The sequence below is a fragment of the Dermacentor silvarum genome, chromosome 7 (assembly GCF_013339745.2).
Source record: "Dermacentor silvarum isolate Dsil-2018 chromosome 7, BIME_Dsil_1.4, whole genome shotgun sequence".
Lineage (NCBI taxonomy): Eukaryota > Metazoa > Arthropoda > Arachnida > Ixodida > Ixodidae > Dermacentor > Dermacentor silvarum.
In genome coordinates this window covers 176,055,153-176,076,336 of record NC_051160.1, presented here as the reverse complement: position 1 = coordinate 176,076,336, position 21,184 = coordinate 176,055,153, and the positions used below count along the sequence as shown (strand labels likewise).

The 21,184-nt window shown below is 49.2% G+C and overlaps 1 protein-coding gene across 1 annotated transcript in view; it reads left to right on the top strand.

Moving 5' to 3' along the window:
- Window positions 1-21,184, top strand: part of LOC119458715 (uncharacterized) — a 311,049-nt gene that overhangs the window by 237,055 nt on the left and 52,810 nt on the right. Inside the window, exons 2-4 of the mRNA XM_037720571.2 lie at window positions 4,694-4,879; window positions 12,852-14,127; window positions 17,713-17,938. Coding sequence (XP_037576499.1) covers window positions 4,694-4,879; window positions 12,852-14,127; window positions 17,713-17,938 — 1,688 coding nt within the window. The remainder of the gene's footprint in view (window positions 1-4,693; window positions 4,880-12,851; window positions 14,128-17,712; window positions 17,939-21,184) is intronic.

Here is a 21,184-nt window from a genome sequence, read left to right as displayed (position 1 = left end):
GTGTAATGCACCTGCAACTTTTGAACGCATGATGTGCACTCTTCTACGTGGTCCTAAATGGTCAACCTTTCTTTGTTGTCTGGGCGACGTCATCGTTTTCTCGACCAGCTTTGAAAGCCACCTGCCCGCGTCTGTCGGTCATTTTTGACATATTTCGCCGGGCTGGCCTCCAGATCAATTAATCTAAATGCACCTTTGGGCGCCGCCAGATCAAATTACTTGGACGCCTAGTTGATGTTACTGGTGTCCAACCGGACCCTGACAAAGTCCGTGCCGTCCGCGAGTTTCTCGTTCCACGGTCCACGAAAGAATTACGCAGCTTTCTTGGGCTCTGGTCTTACTTTCGCCGCTTTGTTCTCAACTTCGCGGACATTGCTGGACCCCTCATGGACCTACTCAAAAAGGATGCGACATTTTCTTGGGGCTCGGATCAAGCGACTTCCTTTGCGTCGCTGATTTCTGCCCTCACTTCACCACCTGTGCTGGCTCATTTTGACTCAGCTGCTAAAACAGAGTTTCGTACCGACGCAAGTGGCCATGGCATTGGTGCTATCCTCGCGCAAACACAGAATGGGGCCAACCGTGCGATAGCATATGCTAGTCGTCTTCTGTCACAGTCGGAAAGGAATTATACCAATACTCAGCGGGATCGAGTGCCTAGCTCTGGTCTTGGCTGTCGCGAAATTCCGTCCATACCTATATGGACGGCCGTTCGTGGTCATAACAGACCATCATGCGCTCTGCTGGCTCTCAACACTTTAAGACCCCACAGGGAGGCTCGGCCGTTGGGTATTACGATTACAAGAGTACACGTTCTCGGTAGTGTACAAATCTCACAAGTTACACAACGACGCCGACTGCCTATCCCGTCACCTCGTTGACCACCACTCAAACAGACCCCGACACCTACGTCTTAGCAATGACAGACTTCATCAATGTGACCGAGGAACAACGTAGAAATCCATGGTTGCTCTCTCTTATTGACCGTCTGCAATCCGGCAACCTCGACTCTTCACTCAACCTGTTTTTGCTTCAGGATAACGTTCTTTACCGCCGCAACATGCACCCAGACAGCTCAGAACTCCTGCTCGTTGTCCCGCATCATCTGCGCAGACATGTCCTCGTCCAGTTTCATGACGCCCCCACTTACGGGCACTTAGGCGTCTCGAGAACTTATGATCGCATACGTCGAATTTTTTTCTGCAAGGGCCTTTATCGTTCCGTTCACCGCTACGCCAGATCTTGTGACCTGTGTCAGCGTCGAAAGAAACCTGCGACTCAACCTGCTGGTATCCTTCAGCCAATTAACGTTCCAACCGAGCTGTTTTATCGAGTGGGCCTGGACGAAAGACAACAAATGGGTTGCCGTCGCTACAGATTATACCACGCGATATGCAATTACTCTGGCGTTACCAACCAGCTGCGCCACAGACGTAGCCGACTTCCTACTGTACGACGTCATCGTCCAACATGGTGCTCCACGTCACCTACTCACAGATCGCAGTCGCCGCTTCCAATCTCGTGAGGATGATGATTTACTTAGATCATGTGCTATTCATCACAACTTCACCACCTCATATAACCCTCAAACCAATGGACTCACCGAACGCCTCAACCATACACTGACCGTCATGCTTTCCATGTACGTTTCCGATGACCACCACGATTGGGACGTTGCCCTTCCGTTCTTCACATTTGCATACAACTCATCGCGTCATGAAACTGCCGGTGACTCAAACTCTTCGGACGCCATACCTTATTACCCTTTGACACCTTGCTCCCTTCTGATCCGTCCTCCACTTCCACGACTTCCTATGCGCAACGTGCCATCACGCGTGCGCTCGTCGCGCGCACAGTAGCCCGCGCTCGGCTCTCGCCATCACAGACTGCGCAAAAGTCCATTTACGATCGTTGACACCGGGATATTTATTTTCCGCCGGGCTCTCTCGTCCTTCTCTGGCTCCCATCTCGTCGTGTCGGCCTGTGTGAAAAGTAAATGTCGCGGTAAGTCGGGGCCTACCGCGTGCTGCGCCAGGTGGCGCCTGTCACCTATGCGCTAAGAGGAAACGGTTGAACACCTCATACTTTTCTGTAAAGGGGTTAACCCTACAGTGCAAAGCAACGTGGCTGATTTTTTCAAAGCATTATGGTTCAGGGACAGTGAAGGCAAAATAGACTTTAAGCGGGTAGAAGTAACCAAACGGAGGTTATCCGATTGGTGGCTAAAATCAAGGCAGGAGTGAAATTTCACCCACCACAAAGTAGAAAATATGTTAATAGTCATGGCTAGGTGGCGTATGCCACCGCCCGATTTAAATGGTTCAGCCTCATCCATCCATCCATAACTCCCATGGCATCCACCTCATCGACTGTCGCACCACGAAGTGACATCATACATGCTTCCCACCTCAATCGTTACAACTGTGATAACCCATTCTGACCACAACAAGCACCGGGACGGTGCTTCACCGGCCGGGATCAATGTCATGAGCAATGGCGAAGACAAAGACATTGTAGTGGGGGAGTGGCTGTCCTGTCGGACTTAAAACCTGCTGATAATTGTGTGGTCTGTGCAGTCTTGACTGGACAAGTGCTAGCCTTTTTCTATTGAGTAAATACTCCCAGTAACAATATAAAAGCGCTGACGCAGTAAATCATACAATTAGCAACAAATAATTAAATGAATGGTAAAAAGGACACAGTGGTTACTGCATGTGTTTCTTTAACATCTAAATTTTTTTAGGATTTCATTCATTGACAATGAGATTAGGCAAAGAATTGCATGTTTCAATCACAGAGGGCAGGAACGATTGATTAAAAGCCGTAGTAGATCCTTGCAAGCGTTGTACATCGCGATAGTTAAAAAGGCAGCGAGAAGACTGGGCAGTGGGCAATAGAAGTGTTCCTCGTAGATGAGGGAAACTGTAATAGAGCTTGCGGTAAAGACATAGCTGGCTGATTTTTGGGCGCAATTCAGATCAGAGTGGTAAGACCAAGGGATGATTTGACATTCGCGATACTGGTGCAGCGGCCGTAATTAGAGGAAATGTAGCGATCCGCAAAATTTTGTATTGATTTCAGAGCCTTAATTAGATAAGCTTGATGGGGGGACCAGATGGCAAACGCGAACTTGAGTTTTGTGCGCACGAAGGTTTCATAAGCAAGTTTGCGGACAGACGGCAGACATAGTGCAAGGGAACTCCTCAAAAAGCCATGGGTTTTTGCTGAGTCAGGGGCTATTTTTAACACATGATCACTGCCGTTAAGTGAGCTAGTTAAGTTGTTCGGAATAATTGCTCCAACCGGTGTTTTGATACTTACGTATTAACATTTCGTGTATATCCCCCTTTAAGAAATGCGTCCAGGTGCCCTGTAAGGTATATTTAAATAAATAAGTACACGTACTCTAGCAATGATTCTCGCGAATTCTCGTTTTCTTGCCAGGCTACTGTCTTTCTCTAAATTCCAATAACCGAAATTTCGGCGTTAGAGGCTGTTGAACATTATCTTTGTATTCTGCACGTTAATGTTCAACCCTGCTTTTACTTTTTGTCTGCTTATATTCTCATTTATTCGATGCAAGTCATTTGCAGCATTGCCGAACAGAACAATCTTATCTGCAAACCGAAGGCATTGCAGAGTTTGTGTCTCCTTGACTTACTCCTCTCTTGAGCGGTACATGCTTTCCTTTTTTACAAACTAAGGTAACTGGGGAATTTTTATAGACATCTGCTATGATTCTGCAATGCGTACTCATTTGTTGCTTTTGGCTACCTTGCACCACGGTGGTTGTCCAGCGTCACTAAAACGGAAACAATATTCACGTATTCTTTCTGGGCGCCTTCACTACGCAATGCCTGCCTAACTGCTGGCATCTGTACTGAATCTAAACTTATTTTGTTAATCATTGAGAGATATATGGAGAGGTTGTTTCTATTGCGCTCATTTATCAATTACCTGATTAGTGCATATACTTGATTCATTGTTTAATACCCCTTCAGCTTGTTCTCTCAATTGTCTGAAAGCATTCTAGTGTCGTCCTGATTCTATCGGAAATGACATTGGTGAATATATTGCAAAATACCGAAAGTGAGCTGATGGGCCCCCAAATCTTCAATTCTTCAACGTAGCCGGTCTTCTTAATATCATGCTGCATTCTTTCCACTCTCTGGTGCACTCCAAGTATTCGGGCATGATATTTATTATAGGGACAGGCAAATATTATTCGGTTGCAGGCGGCAGGGAAGCTACAATCTCGAACAATTGGTCACTACTCTCTCTTGCAGCTTGGAGGCCACGCATGTTTTCAGCCACATGATGCGTCTGCGATGTTCTTACAGTGGGCAGGATGGCCCATAGGTATCAGTATTTCGTGATCATTTATTACCAGTGCGAATGCGTGCCCCCGTGCGTGCCCCCGTGCGTAAAAGTGCGAATGCGTGCATTCGCAGTTTTACGCACATGGGAAACGACCGCCATGGGAGCTGCCCAGACACCACTTTTTTTCCGTGCTCACGTTGGTTTCGACGGGAATTCAGGGCGCAGGCTCCTTTCCCAAGCGTATCACCCCTGAAGGAAGCCGAACGCCAGGCCTGCACGCATTCGCACTTTTACAAACTGTACACATGCACGCACTAACGCACGCAGAAATTAAAAGGCGTCATGCATTCTTGATTCCGCATTTGTTTTGCAGAGGGCGCGCCCAGCGACGAGTTCAAGTGCCCGGAGCAGTTCGGCTACTACGCGGATGACAATGACTGCAGCAAGTATTTCGTGTGCGTGTTTGGCGACGCTCTGCACGAGAGCTGCACGGGCGGCCTCTACTTCAGCGTCGAGCTGCAGACATGTGACTGGCCACGAAACGTGCAGTGCGCTGGAGGTAAGTGGCCTGCCGGATGTGTCACCTCCTTTGATTGACAAAAAAAGATCCGAAGACTATGGCCCAGGAAGTCGGAGGACTATGGCCCAGGAAGTCGGTGGCGCAGGGAAATTGCAATAGTCGTAACTGAATAAATTTCACCAGGAATTAATGAAAAGAAGCAGTTTGATTGAGCAGTCAGATGCCAATGAATTACCGTTTTGTTTCCAATAAAATAACTGTAAATCATTTTATTTCCTGTGACGCGGCGGTCAGGAAAAGCACACCGAGCGAACTCGAGCGACAGATTAGTTCCTGGCGCTGTGGATATGCCGCATTCACCGCATTCACGGGAATTAAAGAAAACTTCCAAGGAGGTAGATTAGTAAACTGAATGCAGCAGTAGTTAAAAGTCGCAGCTTCGCCCGAAAGTCGACTCATCGATTGCGATAGCAAATGCGTGGATAGCTATACGAAGTAAGGATGTTAGTTTTATCGGCCGTATAAGCTTGTCAACAATCGCTTACTATCTAAATTGACAATCATGGTGTCAACGCGCACAGGCAAACATGAACACATCACACTCGATGAGCGCGGACCCTCGCAGCGAGCGAAGTGACTTTCGTGCTGTGCGTCGCCTCTACGCAAGCTGAGCGTCTCGAACGCAGCAAGCCGCCGTCGCACCTATACTCACCCCCCGACGCAGGTAGGGCGCGCGCTGCCGTGCAACGCGCAGTTGCTGCCGGAGTACAACGCCGCCGCCCTCCCTCCTCTCCCCCTGGGACCTTTCGCGCGACGGAAGGGGCGTGTTTCCTCCTCGCTTTCCTGCCTTGCGCGCGCGAGATTAAGCCGCGATCAATTGGCTTGTCTCGCCCGCTTTCACTCGTACTTACAGCATGCGGCGCGCGGAGACGGTGTCATCGCCCTTGGACATTATAGAAACATCACGGCGACGGTGACGGCGACGCCGACGGCACAAACGTGCCTGGAGTGTCCATACAATTGCTATCGCAATACAATAATGTCAATGAATGTCGCGACGGAATTGGGTGTAAGAGCGTACATTTCCGTGCGTGAAAGAAAAAAAAATTATGCGAGGTCCAATGTACTTGTTGGAATCGAACACGAAGCTTGAAGCGCTGAATGAAAATTTCAAATAAATGCAGCGCAATTACGAACACACTTTATGCATGCAATTTAACTTTTTTTCCAAGTACGTGCAGCTGGTAGCTGTTTTTTATTTCATTTTGCTTTTATTCTATATCAAAGGTCCTCAATGCATTACATGAGGGGTGGGCATAAGCTAGTGCATGGCAGTCGTGGGTTGGAATGTTCTTCGCTGGCAGACATGAATTAGTAGTGATCCGTTATCAAAGCGACGCGGGCAGGAAGGTCGTTCCAGTGCTAGGTAGCATATCATAATCATCATCATCAGCCTATTTTTCTTTTTTTGTTGTTTCATGTCCACTGCAGGACGAAGACTCCCTGCGATCTCCAATTTCCCGTCTTGCGCTAGCTGATTCCAGCTTGCGCATGGTGGGCTGGAGCAGTGGTAGAACACCGGGCTTCTAATCCGAATGTCGTGGATTCGAATCACCCTCCAGTCCACTACAATTTCAGGCTTGGAATGGCGCGTGACACCAGAGCTAGTGGGGCTGTACTAGTCCAAGTTCAACTAAATTGGGAAGGCCCGCTAAGCTCCTACAAAGGCACTCCCTCACCAGAACAGGACTGGGCCTCCCTGGTGCAGTATTCGGCCACTGGTAGAGTCTGGCAGAGTTTGCATGCGTGCTGACAGAGTCTGTATTAAAAAATGTATAAATTGCTTTGAAGTTTAGGCCAATTTAGGCCCAGATAGAGCGTAATAAACTAAGCCGGAAAAAAAGTCGGAAGCCCCAAGCACGAAGGCGAGACAAATCCAGTAGGCGACTCCGGATAAGCTGCGGCCACCTTGTGCACTGAATGCACCGTACATGTCTGCATTTCACCCCTGCTGAAATGCGGACGGGGTTCCAACCGGCGTCCTCGGGGTTAACACGCCACCGCGGCGGGTTTCTTGCCTAGTGTCGACAGCGTGCTGCGGAACTGGACTGTGGAACACCTTCCTTTGGCTCAAGTTCGTTGAACGTTTTTTTTTTTTGCAAATGCACTGCTGCTTCATTTCCGCCGTCGTCGTTGCCGTGATGTTCCGTATAAAGCGCAAGTGCGTATAAAGTCCCCGTGGCCGCGCTCCGTATACTGTAGTGCGAGTGAAAGCATGCGAGGGTGAGCCGAAGATGGCGGTTTGATCTCGCAAAGGAAGAAAGCGGGGAGGAAGCCTGCCGTCTTCCACCACGGGCAAGGCCCCGGGGGGAGGTTCTACTCAGGCAGCTGGCTGCCTATGGCTGGGCTGTGCGCGGCCGCGCGGACCCTGTGTTTTTGAAAGCGATCTGCAACGAGTGCAGTCTAGGTGCCCTTAGGGATCATACCTTCGAGTGCGTTTTTGGCCGTGTTCTTGCCGCATCTGTTGAGCGAAATGTGCAAATATTTCTTTGCCCGCTGTGCCATTTTTAGGCGCACCAACGACCAGCGAAAGAGGACGGTGCTCAGGCCCTGCGATCGACGTTCAGGGAGACACTAGACGCGTGTGACTGTGTTTCCTGTGGCGCCTGAGAAATAGCGACTTTAAATAGAAAAGACGACGTGCATGGTCGGGTTTTGTTGTAGTAAACTACGCGATAGTGTTGCCTCCCTACGTTGCGGACCAGTGATAACAGCATATTATTACCGTTTATTCGGCGGTCTTTCTTTGGGTGTTCCCTTTCCGGAGAGAAAGCGCCCACAGGTCTACCCGTACACGAAATGGCGTTTTGATACGAAAGACAGGTAAGCAGAAAGCCGTCGGGTGCGAGTGTCGACTTCGTAACTTGGGCAGTGATTGTTCCGTTACACAAATAAACAAGACTGCACGGAATTGGAAGGTTCTCTGTTTCTCATGCATGAATGAGCCGCAATAGAGTAATCGTGACCGCCGCAAAAGAAAGTTGCACCTGACTAGCGTGCACAGAGCTGTGCATATATCAATGCTTCACGTGATTTATTCTTTCTTTTCTGTAATAGGCGGGTGCTTCAACTCCCATAGTTGTGCAAATGTTCAGGCTCAGCTTCACGAGAAGCATGTTCATTCTTTCCGGAAAGAGCTGGTGCAGGGATTTCGTACAGGAATAGGCAAATTATTGTGTTTTCTCTATTCACTTCGAGGAAGAAAATAACAAACCGCTTCTAACTAGCTGCACACGCGATATATAATGTTTTAATTCTACCTCGTGCACGCTGCACTGGCCCACTAATTGGCTATGTGGCTGAGTGTGCTCGATGTCAATGCAAAACGCTGCTCCTGCTTACTTCAAGCATGTCAATGCCTTACGTAAACACATAAGAGCTAGAGCTTAGAGCAAGCATATGGGGCCTTAACAGCACTCCCCAGCAGCTGCATGACAGTAAAACGAAAGCGTTTGTCCCTGGGCGAGAAGTGTTCAACTCAAACCGATTACTACCAGCTTGATAACAGCATGCGCTAGATACGGAAGGTCCTGTTGTAAAGCAGCAGCCAGGACAGCTTGTGGAGATTATGTCCGCTTAGTGTTTCACTTAGAAATGCGGCTAGAAGGAAGGTCAGAAACGTAATAAGTCGTGGGAATTCGCCAAGGACTGTAGCAAGGATGTCCTCTGTCTCCATTGTCGTTCACACTTTATGTTGAGGGCATAGAAAGACGACTGGAAAACAGCCAATTAAGGTGTGATTTATCCTACCTGCATAATTGGCAAATGGTACAACAGAAGGAACCTGGACTGATGTACGCGTAACGCATAGTGCTACTAGCGGACAATGCATGAAATTTACATACACCTGCGAATATTTGTGGCAACGCAGTGACAAATCTAGGCCTCAAGTTTAGCACAAAGAAATCGGGAATTATGATCTTTAAAGAAGAGACGAGAAATTACCTGGTGTAAACTCAGCAGCAAGTCATGATCATAGTGATGAATATAAATAATTCGGTGTATACATAAACAAAGGAAACAGTTACTCAAGCACCCACCTATATATTCTGAAAATAAAGACAAACGGAGTGCACGAATAATGAAACAGAAATGAAACTGTGGGGTCACAATAAGTAGGAGGCGGTGCGTGGAATCTGGAAAGGAGTAATGGTGCCAGCGCTAACCTTCGCAAATGCCATTCTATGCTTGAAATCGGATATCTTGTCAGGGTTGGAAGTTAATCAAAGATCAGTAGGCCGGTTGGCTACGGTAGCCCAGTGTAAAACCACAAATGAGGCTGTGCAGGCTGACATGTGTTGGACCTTTTTTGAAATCGGAAATGCACAGAGCAAAATTAGGTTTGAAGAAAGACTCAGGAACATAGATGAAAATAAACGGGCGGCTAAAGTGCCCAAATAAATAATGAAATATTTCTGTGCTGCCCTACTTTGTCGTGTTGCATTGGGAGATAGAAATGATTTTTTTTTCACCTGATGTACACGTATGTGTTCGCTTAGTTGTGTGAATGTTGACAATGTACCATGACTTGTGCCATAGTTGTTTTTTACGCTCTTTTTCTCTTCTGTGAAAGATAATTTTTTCTCGAAAGGTTTAGAGGTGCAATATTGTGTCATGTACATAGGCCTGCGTGACGAACTGTAGCAAGAGCAGAGGCCTTTTGTCAGGCTATGTAGCCTCTAGCCTCTGCTCCCGCTCGTGTAAGCAGGCCGGACAAATAAACTTCAAACTAAAAAAAAGGTATCTGTACCTCAATAGCGTGGACACAGAATAGAGGAAGAGGTCAACAAAGTTGGCAACCAAGTACAAGGTAATCGAAATTGTAAATACACAACCAGGAGTCATCAGAAAGAACGTGAGGGAAACATAGACAGTGAATTGGATGCAAAGAATGGGAGCAAAAATAACCACGGAGATTTACAAGACTGATAAGAGACGAATTCTGTGGGAAATTCTGTGAGATAACCTAAAGGACAGTGCCTTGGTATTTGAGGATCGTGTCGGTTGCCTAAGGACAAAAACATAGCGGAGAAAATATTCGGAACTGGATGAGGCACGTGTATGCTCTAGCGAAAATCCGGCCGGAGACCACTGAGCACATCCTAATGCGAAGGGGTTTACCCTGTGAGAACCGTAGGTAACATACACCTGCCAGAAGCGCTTGGGTTTAACGTGGCCTTCCGGAAGCGTCAACTGGTCACCAGTCGATATGAGCAAGAGACGTTTACAGTAGTGGTGCAAAAAGAAAAAGCTGAGCCAGTGTTCACAACACATGCAGCCAAACCACTACGCACATGGAGGCATTGCCCCGCGCACATGGAGCCAATGAAACAGTTCCACTCAACGTGAAAGCTGGTGAAGCCGGGCGTGTTAGAAGCGATTTGAACAAATTTCTGTTAATTAGTTCTATTAATTCATGAGTATTCATGTATTTTATATTATTCTTTGTCTAGTTAGTTTAATATTACCCGGTTCTAACACGCCCGTATGATCCGCACTTCCCCAGCTTTCACGTTGAGTGGAGCTGTTTCTTTGGTTCCATGTGCGTGGTTGTTTGGCTCAATGCGCGTGGCACTTTTTAACAGCGGAGCAGTTTAAGCCGACCATCAGTCCGTGTGTCGCGAACAAAGAACCTCGCTGAACGATGACGTCACCTGCGTTGCCTAGCAACAACCTGCCACAGCTGCGCCTCGCTTCTCTTAGCTCCAGCAACGTTCCTCCGCCGCTGCGCCAGCGATGACGTCACTGCGCGTTGCATAGCGCAGCTCGCAACACCGATACCACGTTCCAATGCTGACAGCGCGTTCAACCGCGTTGCAATGCCGACACCGCGTTCCAGCAGACCCGCTCCGTCAATGGGGCCGCCTAGCAATCACTTAGCCAGCTTCGCCCAGCCATGCCATTGCTTCGCGCCGCAATTCTTGCTTTGCTTAGTCATGACAAGACTTTGTAAAGCTTGGCCATGACGTCACCCTGATTATAAAGATAAAGTAGCCGCAATGGCAACTCTCGTAGACTTCGCACTGAGTACATGTAACATGGGATGGCCGTAGAAGTACTACGCTACCGAAGAAGCCGCTCAGCTGGAAGCTCGTCGTGCCGCGGAGAACGAATGCGACGATTGCGTGCTCATCCGGATTATCACCCGGATTATCATCCGGAGCCTACCAAAACTTAGCCGAAAATAGCAAAACGTAGCCGAGCCTAGCGAAACTGGAGGAAGCTAGGTGATCACCTGCTCCGCTGTTTCTTTAGGCTTGCATAACTTTCCCGAGCCTTGCACAAGCAATTTTAACAAAGTTCTGTTAATTATTTCGTTTAATTCATGAGTATTCCTGTATTTTATATTATTCTGAATCTATTTAGTTTAATTTTATCCGGTTTCGTGCCGGTACTGCCATGTTTTGGCCCTGTTTGGCGTTTGTGTTTTCTGGGCGTGACGACATGACACATTAGGCGCCGACAGCTCTGGCCCCTAAAGTGCGCCGCACTTAAAAAAAGCAAAGAGGAAATTGATGCGACCGCATTTCTTGCAGTCGCAGGTAGAAGGTAGATCTTGAAGGAAGAAAAACGATTAAGGAGATGTATACAAAAATGCTAGATAAAAAACATGTATAGCATACCTGAATAAATCAAGCAGGCTAGGTGGCTATTTGTCACCACCCCGTTTCAAAGGCGATGCCATTAAATCATCAGTATCATCATAGAACTATGTTTTAGCTAGTTTTTTTCCTACGGCGGCATTTCAGGAGAAAGCAGTAGCACACGCTACTTACCCTTTTAATGCTGCACCAAGAACTCCGCGCTTTCTGTGAGAAGAGGCCTGGTAAGCCAGAAAAAGCGCGAAAGGTTTCCCAACCAGCTTACCGGGGTATCATGAATTTTTTACGGCGGCTGCTAGGCCTAGTTAATGGTTTACCGGTAAAAGTGAACTAAAGCGTGTTCTAATAGAGCCAAAGACTGAACATCGCAATTTTCGGGAAGAAGCCGAATGGGACCAAAATACGAAAAAATACAGGACGTTTCACTGACGTACCGGCGCTGGGGTTCCGACGCAAAATAAAAAAGAGACTTTTATCCTCATTATGTATTTTTAGAAAATACCTATTAACGCGAAATTGACAAAAATAGAGATTTCAAAGAATACTTTATCAGCCCAAAGTGATAAGGTCTTTCTCTGTAGGGTTCCTTTAAAAGAAACCTTTAGGTCGCTGCTCCCATCGACAGACATGGAAACAGATACATCGTTTTTCTGGTGACCATTGCCCCGAGTTTGATGAGGTGCGGTACATTTAAAGAAAGTTATAATATGATGTCTGTGAAAGCAGATTTTGTATCGTATCATTCTACAGCTCTGTAAGTCAGCCTTGTCCACTGTCTTCGTCTTCTCCTCCTTCTCGGTCCTTTGGTTTCTTTTATTGCGCTAAAATGTCTTACGTCGACCATAACAAACTCGCCCAACAGCGTCTTATTCGGCAATAAAAGACAATGCTGCAATTCTGTAAGTGCGCCTGATAGTGTATCTGAAATGGGCGAAATTTATATTGATACGGAAAAGCCGCCACAGATTCAGGTTTTGCGTCCTATTGAGTCACTAGTATTAACCTATTTATCGCAAATGCAACACATTTTATTTGTCGGTCCAGTGGTTGTCTGATAAAAGCACCTCTGCGGTTTAGATTTATTTATATAGCGAAATCGGCGTTGGCTTCTAGCGAAAGATTTCCTTTAACGCACAAACGTGGGATTTTTAAACATTCGCGCATTTTAGCGTTCGCTACTACCGTAGTTGCGATGCCGCATGGCGTAGACGCATACGTTGTGCTTCTTAGCTGTACGTTTTAGAATTTTTGTGGTTCCAACTCCCGAGAATGTTATGTCGTTGGCCAAAAATGCGTGCATATACAGACTGTTGATTCAGCGCCCGTTTCTTTGGCTTTCTCTGCTGTAGCGTCGAGGAAAGCGACGCCAACACCAGTCAAGAAAGAGGAGACCTTCGGCGGAAGCCAGCGTCGCAGCGGCACGCGTAAGTCGTCCGCAGGTCGTCAGACGAGCGAGACAACGAGGCCGACGCGGTTCCGAAGTCGGCCTGCGACCACCACCACGGCTCGCACGACCACGACGCTGAGGACGACGACGACGCCCGCTCCACCGTCAACGCGGCGCCATCCGACCGTGGCGCCCGAGTATCAAACGCTGTACGACGAGGAGGAGGACAGCAAGGACGAAGAAGAGAGCGAAGAAGAGGACGAGGACTCCACCGAGGCGCCCGACGAGCACGACACGGTCTCGCCGGGCCTCGAAGGAGGGCCGCGCAAGAGCTCGGCGCCCAAGTCCAACAGCTACGACCCGCAACAGCCCCAGTATGACGAGGCCGTGCCGCAGCTGGTCAACTCAGACGGGAAGATTCTCGGCTCGGACAGTGGTCGGCCGGACAAGTTCATCCCGCGGTTGGACAAGCAGCCCAAGCAGCCAGATTCTCTGAGTGTGTTCGTCAAGCCACTCTACCGGAACACGGGTGATCAGAAGGACAAGGAGTCGGACCAGGTGTTCAAGAGGGACCAGACTGCCATTCTGGCGGCGCCGAGCCCTCACCTCGAGGACGACGCCGTCATTCCGTCCGTGTACGGCGGCAACAGCGCGCGCGCGCCATCTCTGGGCACCACCGCGGACGTGGGAGGCCGCAAGGATGTGGTCCTGGTCACGTACCCGCGGGACCAGAACCGCTATCAGTACTCGAGCGGAGGAAGCTACAGCGACGACGAAAACGAGTTTCGAGCATTCCTGCAAGACCAGCAGCGGCAGCAGCTGCCAGCTGTGCAACCGGACGTGCAGCGTGTGCTGAGCGACTCAAGCGTGCGACCGTCGAGCCGCGGGAGGAACAGGGACGCCCGCTTCTACCCGAGGACGCAGCAGGCGCCCCAGCAGACGCTCGTGGCGCAAATCCCCCCACCTGCACTGGTGACGGTGCAGAGGGCACCGGTGACGCAGACGTACGAGAGTAAATACCCGTCCACGCAAAGGGCAACACAGGCACCCACTCGGGTGCCCACGTACCCGTCCTACCAGGACTACGACCACAACTACCAGCTACAGTCGGAATACGCGTACGCGGATGACGAGGAGCCGTACCCGACCACCACCACTCCTCGGCCCACGAGGCGCGTGAAATATCGGACAACTACCCCTACTACCACCACAACCACCACAACCACCACAACTCCGAGGTGAGGTCCTTTGTCTGTGCTCGTGGACTTTAATAGTCGCCATACAGTATGTTAAAAACAAACAGCAGTGGGCACTTTGTGATTTGTGAATATTGTGAATAAGCACTTTGTGAATATTTGCTTCACAACCGTAGTTTGACCCAAAGAGCGATCGTTCAGGTCGAAAATGTAGGACTCGAGGAGGTGACGGAGCTCTGCGGCAGATTGGGGGTCGAGGTCCGGCGCAATCATCTTTGCAATGTCGTCGGCCGGGGCACATGCAGAAGGCGCAGAACGAGCACTGGTTGAAGATGTCGCAACTGATAGAGCTGAAATATCTCGCGGGACGGTGACAACGTGGCACGCGACATCCCTCGAGGAAGTACCTGGGGGCACTGGCCGAAATTGAGGATGGGAAGACAGGTCTGATTGGCCGCTACAGAAATGATGGTGTGTGGGAAAGAGACATTGTGGGAAAGCAGGAGTGAAGTCGCGGGAGTGAGGACATAATCACCGTCAGGAACAGGTGGAGAGGCGAAAACGGTGATGCAGGTTGCTGCTTGGGGAAGAAGATGAATGAAATCCGCAGAACAAAGCTGAGTTGGGGCTTGAGCAGGAAGGTCAATGGAAAGGGGTAGGTCAAGTTGGACAACACCGGCTGAACAGTCAATCAGAGCAGAATGGGCGGTCAAAAAGTCGAGGCCGAGGATCACATCGGGGGGCGGGGGGGGGGGGGGCAGCGTTCGAGCGCACTAAACAAAACGGACGTGTGGCGGCCGGCGAGACTGACGCGTACAGCACATATTCCGAGTACAGCTGGAGTTCAACCCTCGGCGACCTGAAGCAGTCAAGTCGGAGCAAGAATAACGACTTTCTTCAGGCGCGTTCGCAGGTCAGCACTCATGATGGAAACTTGCGCCCCCGTGTCGATGAGAGCTGTAACAGGCAAATCATCCACATCCACGTCCAGAAGGTTCCCATCAGTAGGCAGGGTCAACAGAGGAATTTCAGACCGGGGTGCCAGAGCAGCGTCACCTCCCGGAGCTGCCCCAGTCAGTTTCCCATAGGAGAGCGGCGACGGTAAGCAGGGGATGGGGAACGACGCAGCTGGGGTGAACGGGAGCGGCTACTGTGCGGTGATGGTGAGCGGTTAGTCGCAGTGACTCGAGCGTTGTCAGGTGTATCTTCGAACTCGTTGGAGGGCACAGGCGGGCGAGGATTCAGTGGGGAGTGGCGGTAGGCGGGGAAGCTTGGTCGAGAGAGGGCCGGCCAAGCAGTGGCGAGAGATGTGGCCCACACGTCCACAATAGAAGCAGATGGGTCGATCATCATGTGTGCGCCATTCGGCCCGGTTGCGATAGCTCGGGAAAGGACCGCACTGGTTCCGGTGAACAGGGGCAGAGGCAGCAGACGAACCGAAGTCAGGACGGTTGGCGGAGCAGATGGATTGCAAACTTACATTGGAAAGTTCTTGGCGAACGACCGATTGAATGAGGGACACGAGCGGCCGGGAATCGTTGCTTCAGGGAGAAATTGAAGGAGATGCTGCTTCAATTTCTCGCCGGACTATACGTACGACGTTCTCAGAGGGGGTGTGCTCACGCTGAAGACAAAGGTCTTCACACGTCGATGAAGCAGCGGTGTTGGGTAGACGCGTGAACTGCTGAACTATGCGGCGGCTCTTCGCTTCTTCAAAGCGGCGACATTCATTAATGATCTAAGACCAGACGAAGAGTCAAGACGTCCTGGATGTACGTCACGTAAGATTCAGTGGGCGTCTGTGGTCGGGTCCCAAGGTACTTCTGAGCAGCACGTTGGCGGCCGATGGGCTTGCCGAACAAATCACGAAGCTTTTGTTTGCATTGCTCCCAACTTGTAATCTCTTCCTCATGTGTCTCGAACCAGACCCGTGCCGTTTTTTTGAGGTAGCATATTACGTTGGCCAGCATAAGCGCGTTATCCCACCTGTTGTTGGCGCAGACCAGTTCGTAATTTACCAACCAGTCATCGACGTCAACGTTGTCAATCCCATAAAAAATGCCAGTGTCGCGGGGCTGGGTTAGGATGACCGTCGGTGGCGTCGACAGAGCCGCGGTTGAAGACTCCCCTTTGGATGACATGGCGGCCAGGTTACGTTCGCTGCGGAGCTCCGTCTTGCACAAGTGACTACCCCGCACCTCCACCAATAATGTTACGCGAAGGAAGAAGCGTGCTGGTATTTACAGATGTGTTTTAATGGCTGTGTAGAGAAGCGAAAACCCAGCATCTTCTTTGTCGTCTCGCAGGACACCAACCATGCCCTCTTCTTCCCACAGTACATACTGCGACAATATCATCTCGAAGCAACCCGACCACGTAGGCCATCGGCGTGGCACAGAGGCGTTAGTGAACTAATTGAATTTCTCAAAGTAAGATGCGTCAGAAAAATCGTAAAGTACGACTTAACCACAAACTACAGACGTGATAGCGTCGGATTGTAATTTCAATATAGGCGACGACATAATTGACTTACGCGGAAACTCAAACACAAGCATTTATACCATTTATGCAGAGGCGTGCCGCGGTAGGTTGCTTGCAAAAACACCATCCAAATGGCCTCGGCAGCCAAACGCGGAGGCGAAGTTGGAGAAAAAAGAAAGCTGCAGTTGCCGGGAAAGCCTGATAAGTAGCCAGGAATCTTCAAATGCTATCGCGTTCCACTCCTAAAGGCGAAGCTTAAGTGTCCTCCAAATTTTTATTTTAGTCTTGTAAACATAATGGACTTGTACATTAGGTTAGAATCCTGCGAAATTATTATTGCGATAGCAATTATATGGACACTCCAAAGCAGATTTCTGCCGTCGGCGTCGCCGTCGTCGTTGCCGTCGCCGTCGCCGTGAGATTCGTATGACGTCAGTGGAGATGAAATCGTCGCCTCGCGCCGCCGAACGCTGTATGTGCGAGTAAAAGGGCGCGAGGGACGCGCACTTTCACGGGGAGTGAACCCACGGCGGAGAACAAAGGCGCGTTCTGCGCCGTGCTCCCTTAAGGGCTGCAGAAGTAGGCGTCTCTTTCCTCATTTACAATCACCATATATGTAGAGCAAACGCGCCTTCTTCCGATGCGCGAAAGGCCGTGAGGGGGGGGGGGGGAGGAAAGGGAGGCGACGTTTAGTTGCGGCACCAAGTGCCTATTTATATCAACGGCTCCGGCAACAGTCACCAACGCTGCACGCATTTTGTGCGAACGCGGGCAAAACGCCGACGGCGTCGACAACAGTTCTGCGTGTTGCCGGTGCTGCTGCATGTCCAAGTTTATACAGCTGATAAAGCTACTATCATTACTCCGTATAGCCCTCTACAAACTTGCTATCGCAATTGATGCTTTGCCTTTCAGGTGAAACTGCTACAACCTTTTTTAGCACCGATTCAGAAGGAGATTTCAGAACTTTGCCCAGACTGCCAGATTTCTGGCATACGGGCCCACCGAAGGCTCCAGGAGACCTGGTACCTCTGCCAGCAGCTTATATGTACTAAATGTTACTTTATTTATGCTTAGGAAATAGTTTGTATGGGGTGAAGGAAACGTGCCTTTAGCACGATTTGCCTGAAAGCCACACACACGCAGGCCGGTCACGCGTCGAGCACCGCCCAAGGGCTTCAGCCGTCCGGCGACTCGTCCTCCGGTGCCTACGACGCCAGCGCCGCCGCCGGCTAGGCCGCGAAACCTGTACGCAACGCCCACGCCGCTGGAGACGGCCGGCCGCTGCGAGGCACGCAAGTGCCGCCTTCCCGACTGCCACTGTGGAGGATCCGAGATACCGGGAGACCTGCCGCCCCACGAGACGCCGCAGGTGAGATTGGAGGACGAACTCCGTACGGTGCTCTTTCATTCGCTCCCTTCTGCGTGGAATGTGGGCAGCAGTGCGGCCTCTTTCTTTAATGACAAGTTTTCCTTCCCGACCTCTGCATTGCCGTTTGGCGAGTCGTCATCGTTGTCGTTCTTGCCGAGTAGGTGGTGTCACCCATAATGAATGTAAAGAGCACAGCAATATCAATCAATCAATGGAACTATATTTTCATGAACAAAAAATATACAGAAAGGTTATTTGGGCCGATAGCCTAAAGTGGCTTGTGGCCGGTCCAATGCATGTAACAAAATATGGACAGCTCAGCTAAGAGAGAAAGAAAGTAGGACTGTGCAAATATTGAAGTTCCGAATTCGAATCGAATAATATCTAATGGAATAATTCGATTCGATTTTCGAATAGCCGGCATTCGAAGTTCCGAATAATTTGACATTCGACAGGACGAATATCTAAAACGCGACAAAGGTCTATGGTGCAACTTCGTTAGGGTGGTGTGGTTAAAACTAATGCTAACGTTGTTACAGTAGGCCTTTCGTTAAAACTTTCACCGGTATACGCTGGTTCAAAAGCGAGTGCATGTTTAGATTAAAGGAGATTATGCCATTTCCAATCAGTCACAGGCTGCTGAGCTGATGGTAGTCGAAATTACAGGTCGACACGCTCGCATGAATTCTCCATCCCAGCACTTTCGAAATCCGAAGCCATCGACAAGTCATGCCGGAAACAAATAAGGCTAGGGTCTGGTAGACTGTTGAACTGCTGGCATCAAAACAGAACCAGCACAATGAACTCGCACCTTATAGTCAAGAAGTTGAAAAATACTTCAATGAGCCGCTGATCCCAAGAAAGGATGATCCTTTGAAATATTGGGAAGAGCGTGGAGCTTCACTGTATCCAGGAATCTCCAAAATTGCTTTGCGATACCTTCCCATCCCTGCTACAGAGGTGCCCAGTGAACGCATCTTTTCAACAGCAGGAAACACCGTAACCTAGCGGCGAGAGAGCCAGTGTAGCCAGGTCCGATGAGGCGGCGTAGCCAAAAGCTAGAGAAGTTGTAGCCCTAATGTAGCCAAACACAAAAAGGTGCAAAACATTTCGTGGCCAAATATAGCTATTTTTATTTGCAGTTTTATTTGAGTAGACATTTTCACATTCGACTACGGCAGTCCTTTTTTGCACAACACATCGTAACAAAATATCCGTGCCGCCGTGGCGGTTGGCCCTTGACATCAACAACAGCGACATCATGCTTGCACGGAACACTTTTTGGTTGGGCCCGGAAGCTCTCAAGTTCCAGCGAATCGCTGGAGAAGGCGAAATCAGTGCTTCTATTTTATGACAGATATTATTAAGTTATTATTTTTTGTTATTTACAGTAATAACTACTAACTCTGCATTTTAGCTGTCGTGAACGCAAAATAATCTTCATGATCAACGATATTTCACGTCATCTCTGCTTACGGCGTAGAAGTTCAGCTGTCCAGCGATCTGCGACGTGCTCAGGGCTTCTTTTTTATGAGCTAAAACAAGTCTTCTGCGCTTTGATATCTTGTGTTATTTGTCGAATCGTCCGATCTTACTTTCTCGTTTTTTTATTTTTTCAATTACCTTGGCCTGGTTTAGCCGCCTTCTTAGGTCTCTAGCACGGCAAGACCATGCGTTAAAATAAAGTGTCAGACAACAGATGCCACTCGCTGCCTGAATCAGTGTAAGCGAAGCTCTAAAAGATCACTTCGCAAAACGGCACACCAGTGTAAGAAGCGCACAGTCGTTTTCGGCGACGAACACGTCCCGACCGTAACTCGCTCCAAATGGTAAAAGTCGCTACAGCCCACAAAGAGCAAAGGTAAACAACAAATTGATAACAGCGGTTATGCTGTGAAAATCGGTTACTGTAACAAAGCAAACCATGTTAATGTGCTAATCAAGTTTTAGAATAGGGGCCCCCAAAGAGCTTTGCGGGTGTTAGTTGCGGCATGGAGGACTGAAGAGTTTTAGAATAGGCGTTTTGCGTTTGCGGATAGCGTGTTGCGTTTGCTGCGTCACTACGGCGTCAAAGAAAAGTTGTTATAAATATTTAAAATATACCATTTTATGATAAGAGTAATTTAGATTTTGGTGTTTTCGCGTTTAATTACAATTTATAACTTATTTTATTAGCAGCAAGCAACTTGTTGCGCTTAGTTTTGAGTCACCAACTTTACATACCTTCACCCAGCCAAGTCAATCCGTGTAGGCCTACGAGCCATGAAATCGAGAATTGAATTCGGAATCAGCGGCGTCTAATGAATCAATCTTCATTACACATATTAGTTGAGAGAAAGCGATAACCGCAATCACCTCTCCTAGCTTACGAACTTCATGCGTTACCACGAACCGAGCCCAGTTTGATGCTAGGTTAGAGCCGTCGCTTCAAGGGGTGCCGGCATGCTCGTTGACGGGCAGCTTTTGGGGCTCCTGCTAAATCGACGAAATAGCGTGCCCGATGCAAAACCCAAACACAGTTCGCGTCTTGCGCATGCGCAGTGGCTTCGACGCTATTTTTTAGGGCCCCAAAACGTTTCAGGCCCCTATTCTAAAACTCTCTTATAAATGCTGGGGTTTTACGTGCCAAAACCACGATATGATAGGGAATTATCACGCAGAGGGGGACTCCGGATTAACTTTGGCCACCTCGGCTTCTTTACCGTACACCTAAATCTAAGTACACGGGTGTTCCTGCATTTCGCCTTGATCGAAATGCGACCGCCGTGGCCGGGAATCAAACCCGCGTCCTCGCGCCAGCAGCGCCACACCTCACAAGCTAAGCTAACTCGGTAGGTGAAGTTCATGTGACGTGGTGCACTTATGTCATTGTGGCAACCATGTTGCCACAATGTAGAATCAGTATCTGCATCCGTGACGTTACTGGCATACCATCTAGAAGTAAAAGCACCAGAACCCATCTTTGGCTCGGGGTCTTGCTCCCATTCTTTTTTATACGTTCTCGCATACTTGGCCCACTTCCCCATGTTTGGATTCTCCTCTCTGAGGAGGATCCCATCTTACGTCCGGCCTATCGAAGTGAATCTCGAATGTAAGCACGAACAAAAATTCATCTAGCAGGAGAAGGAAAATGGCAGTAAAGCTTCGCACGAGAAACACGGAGTAGGTCGAAGCTGTGCCCGGCGCGATACTTTAATCAGAAGACATGGCCATGAACACACAGGAGCGTGTCATCCACCCGTGGTT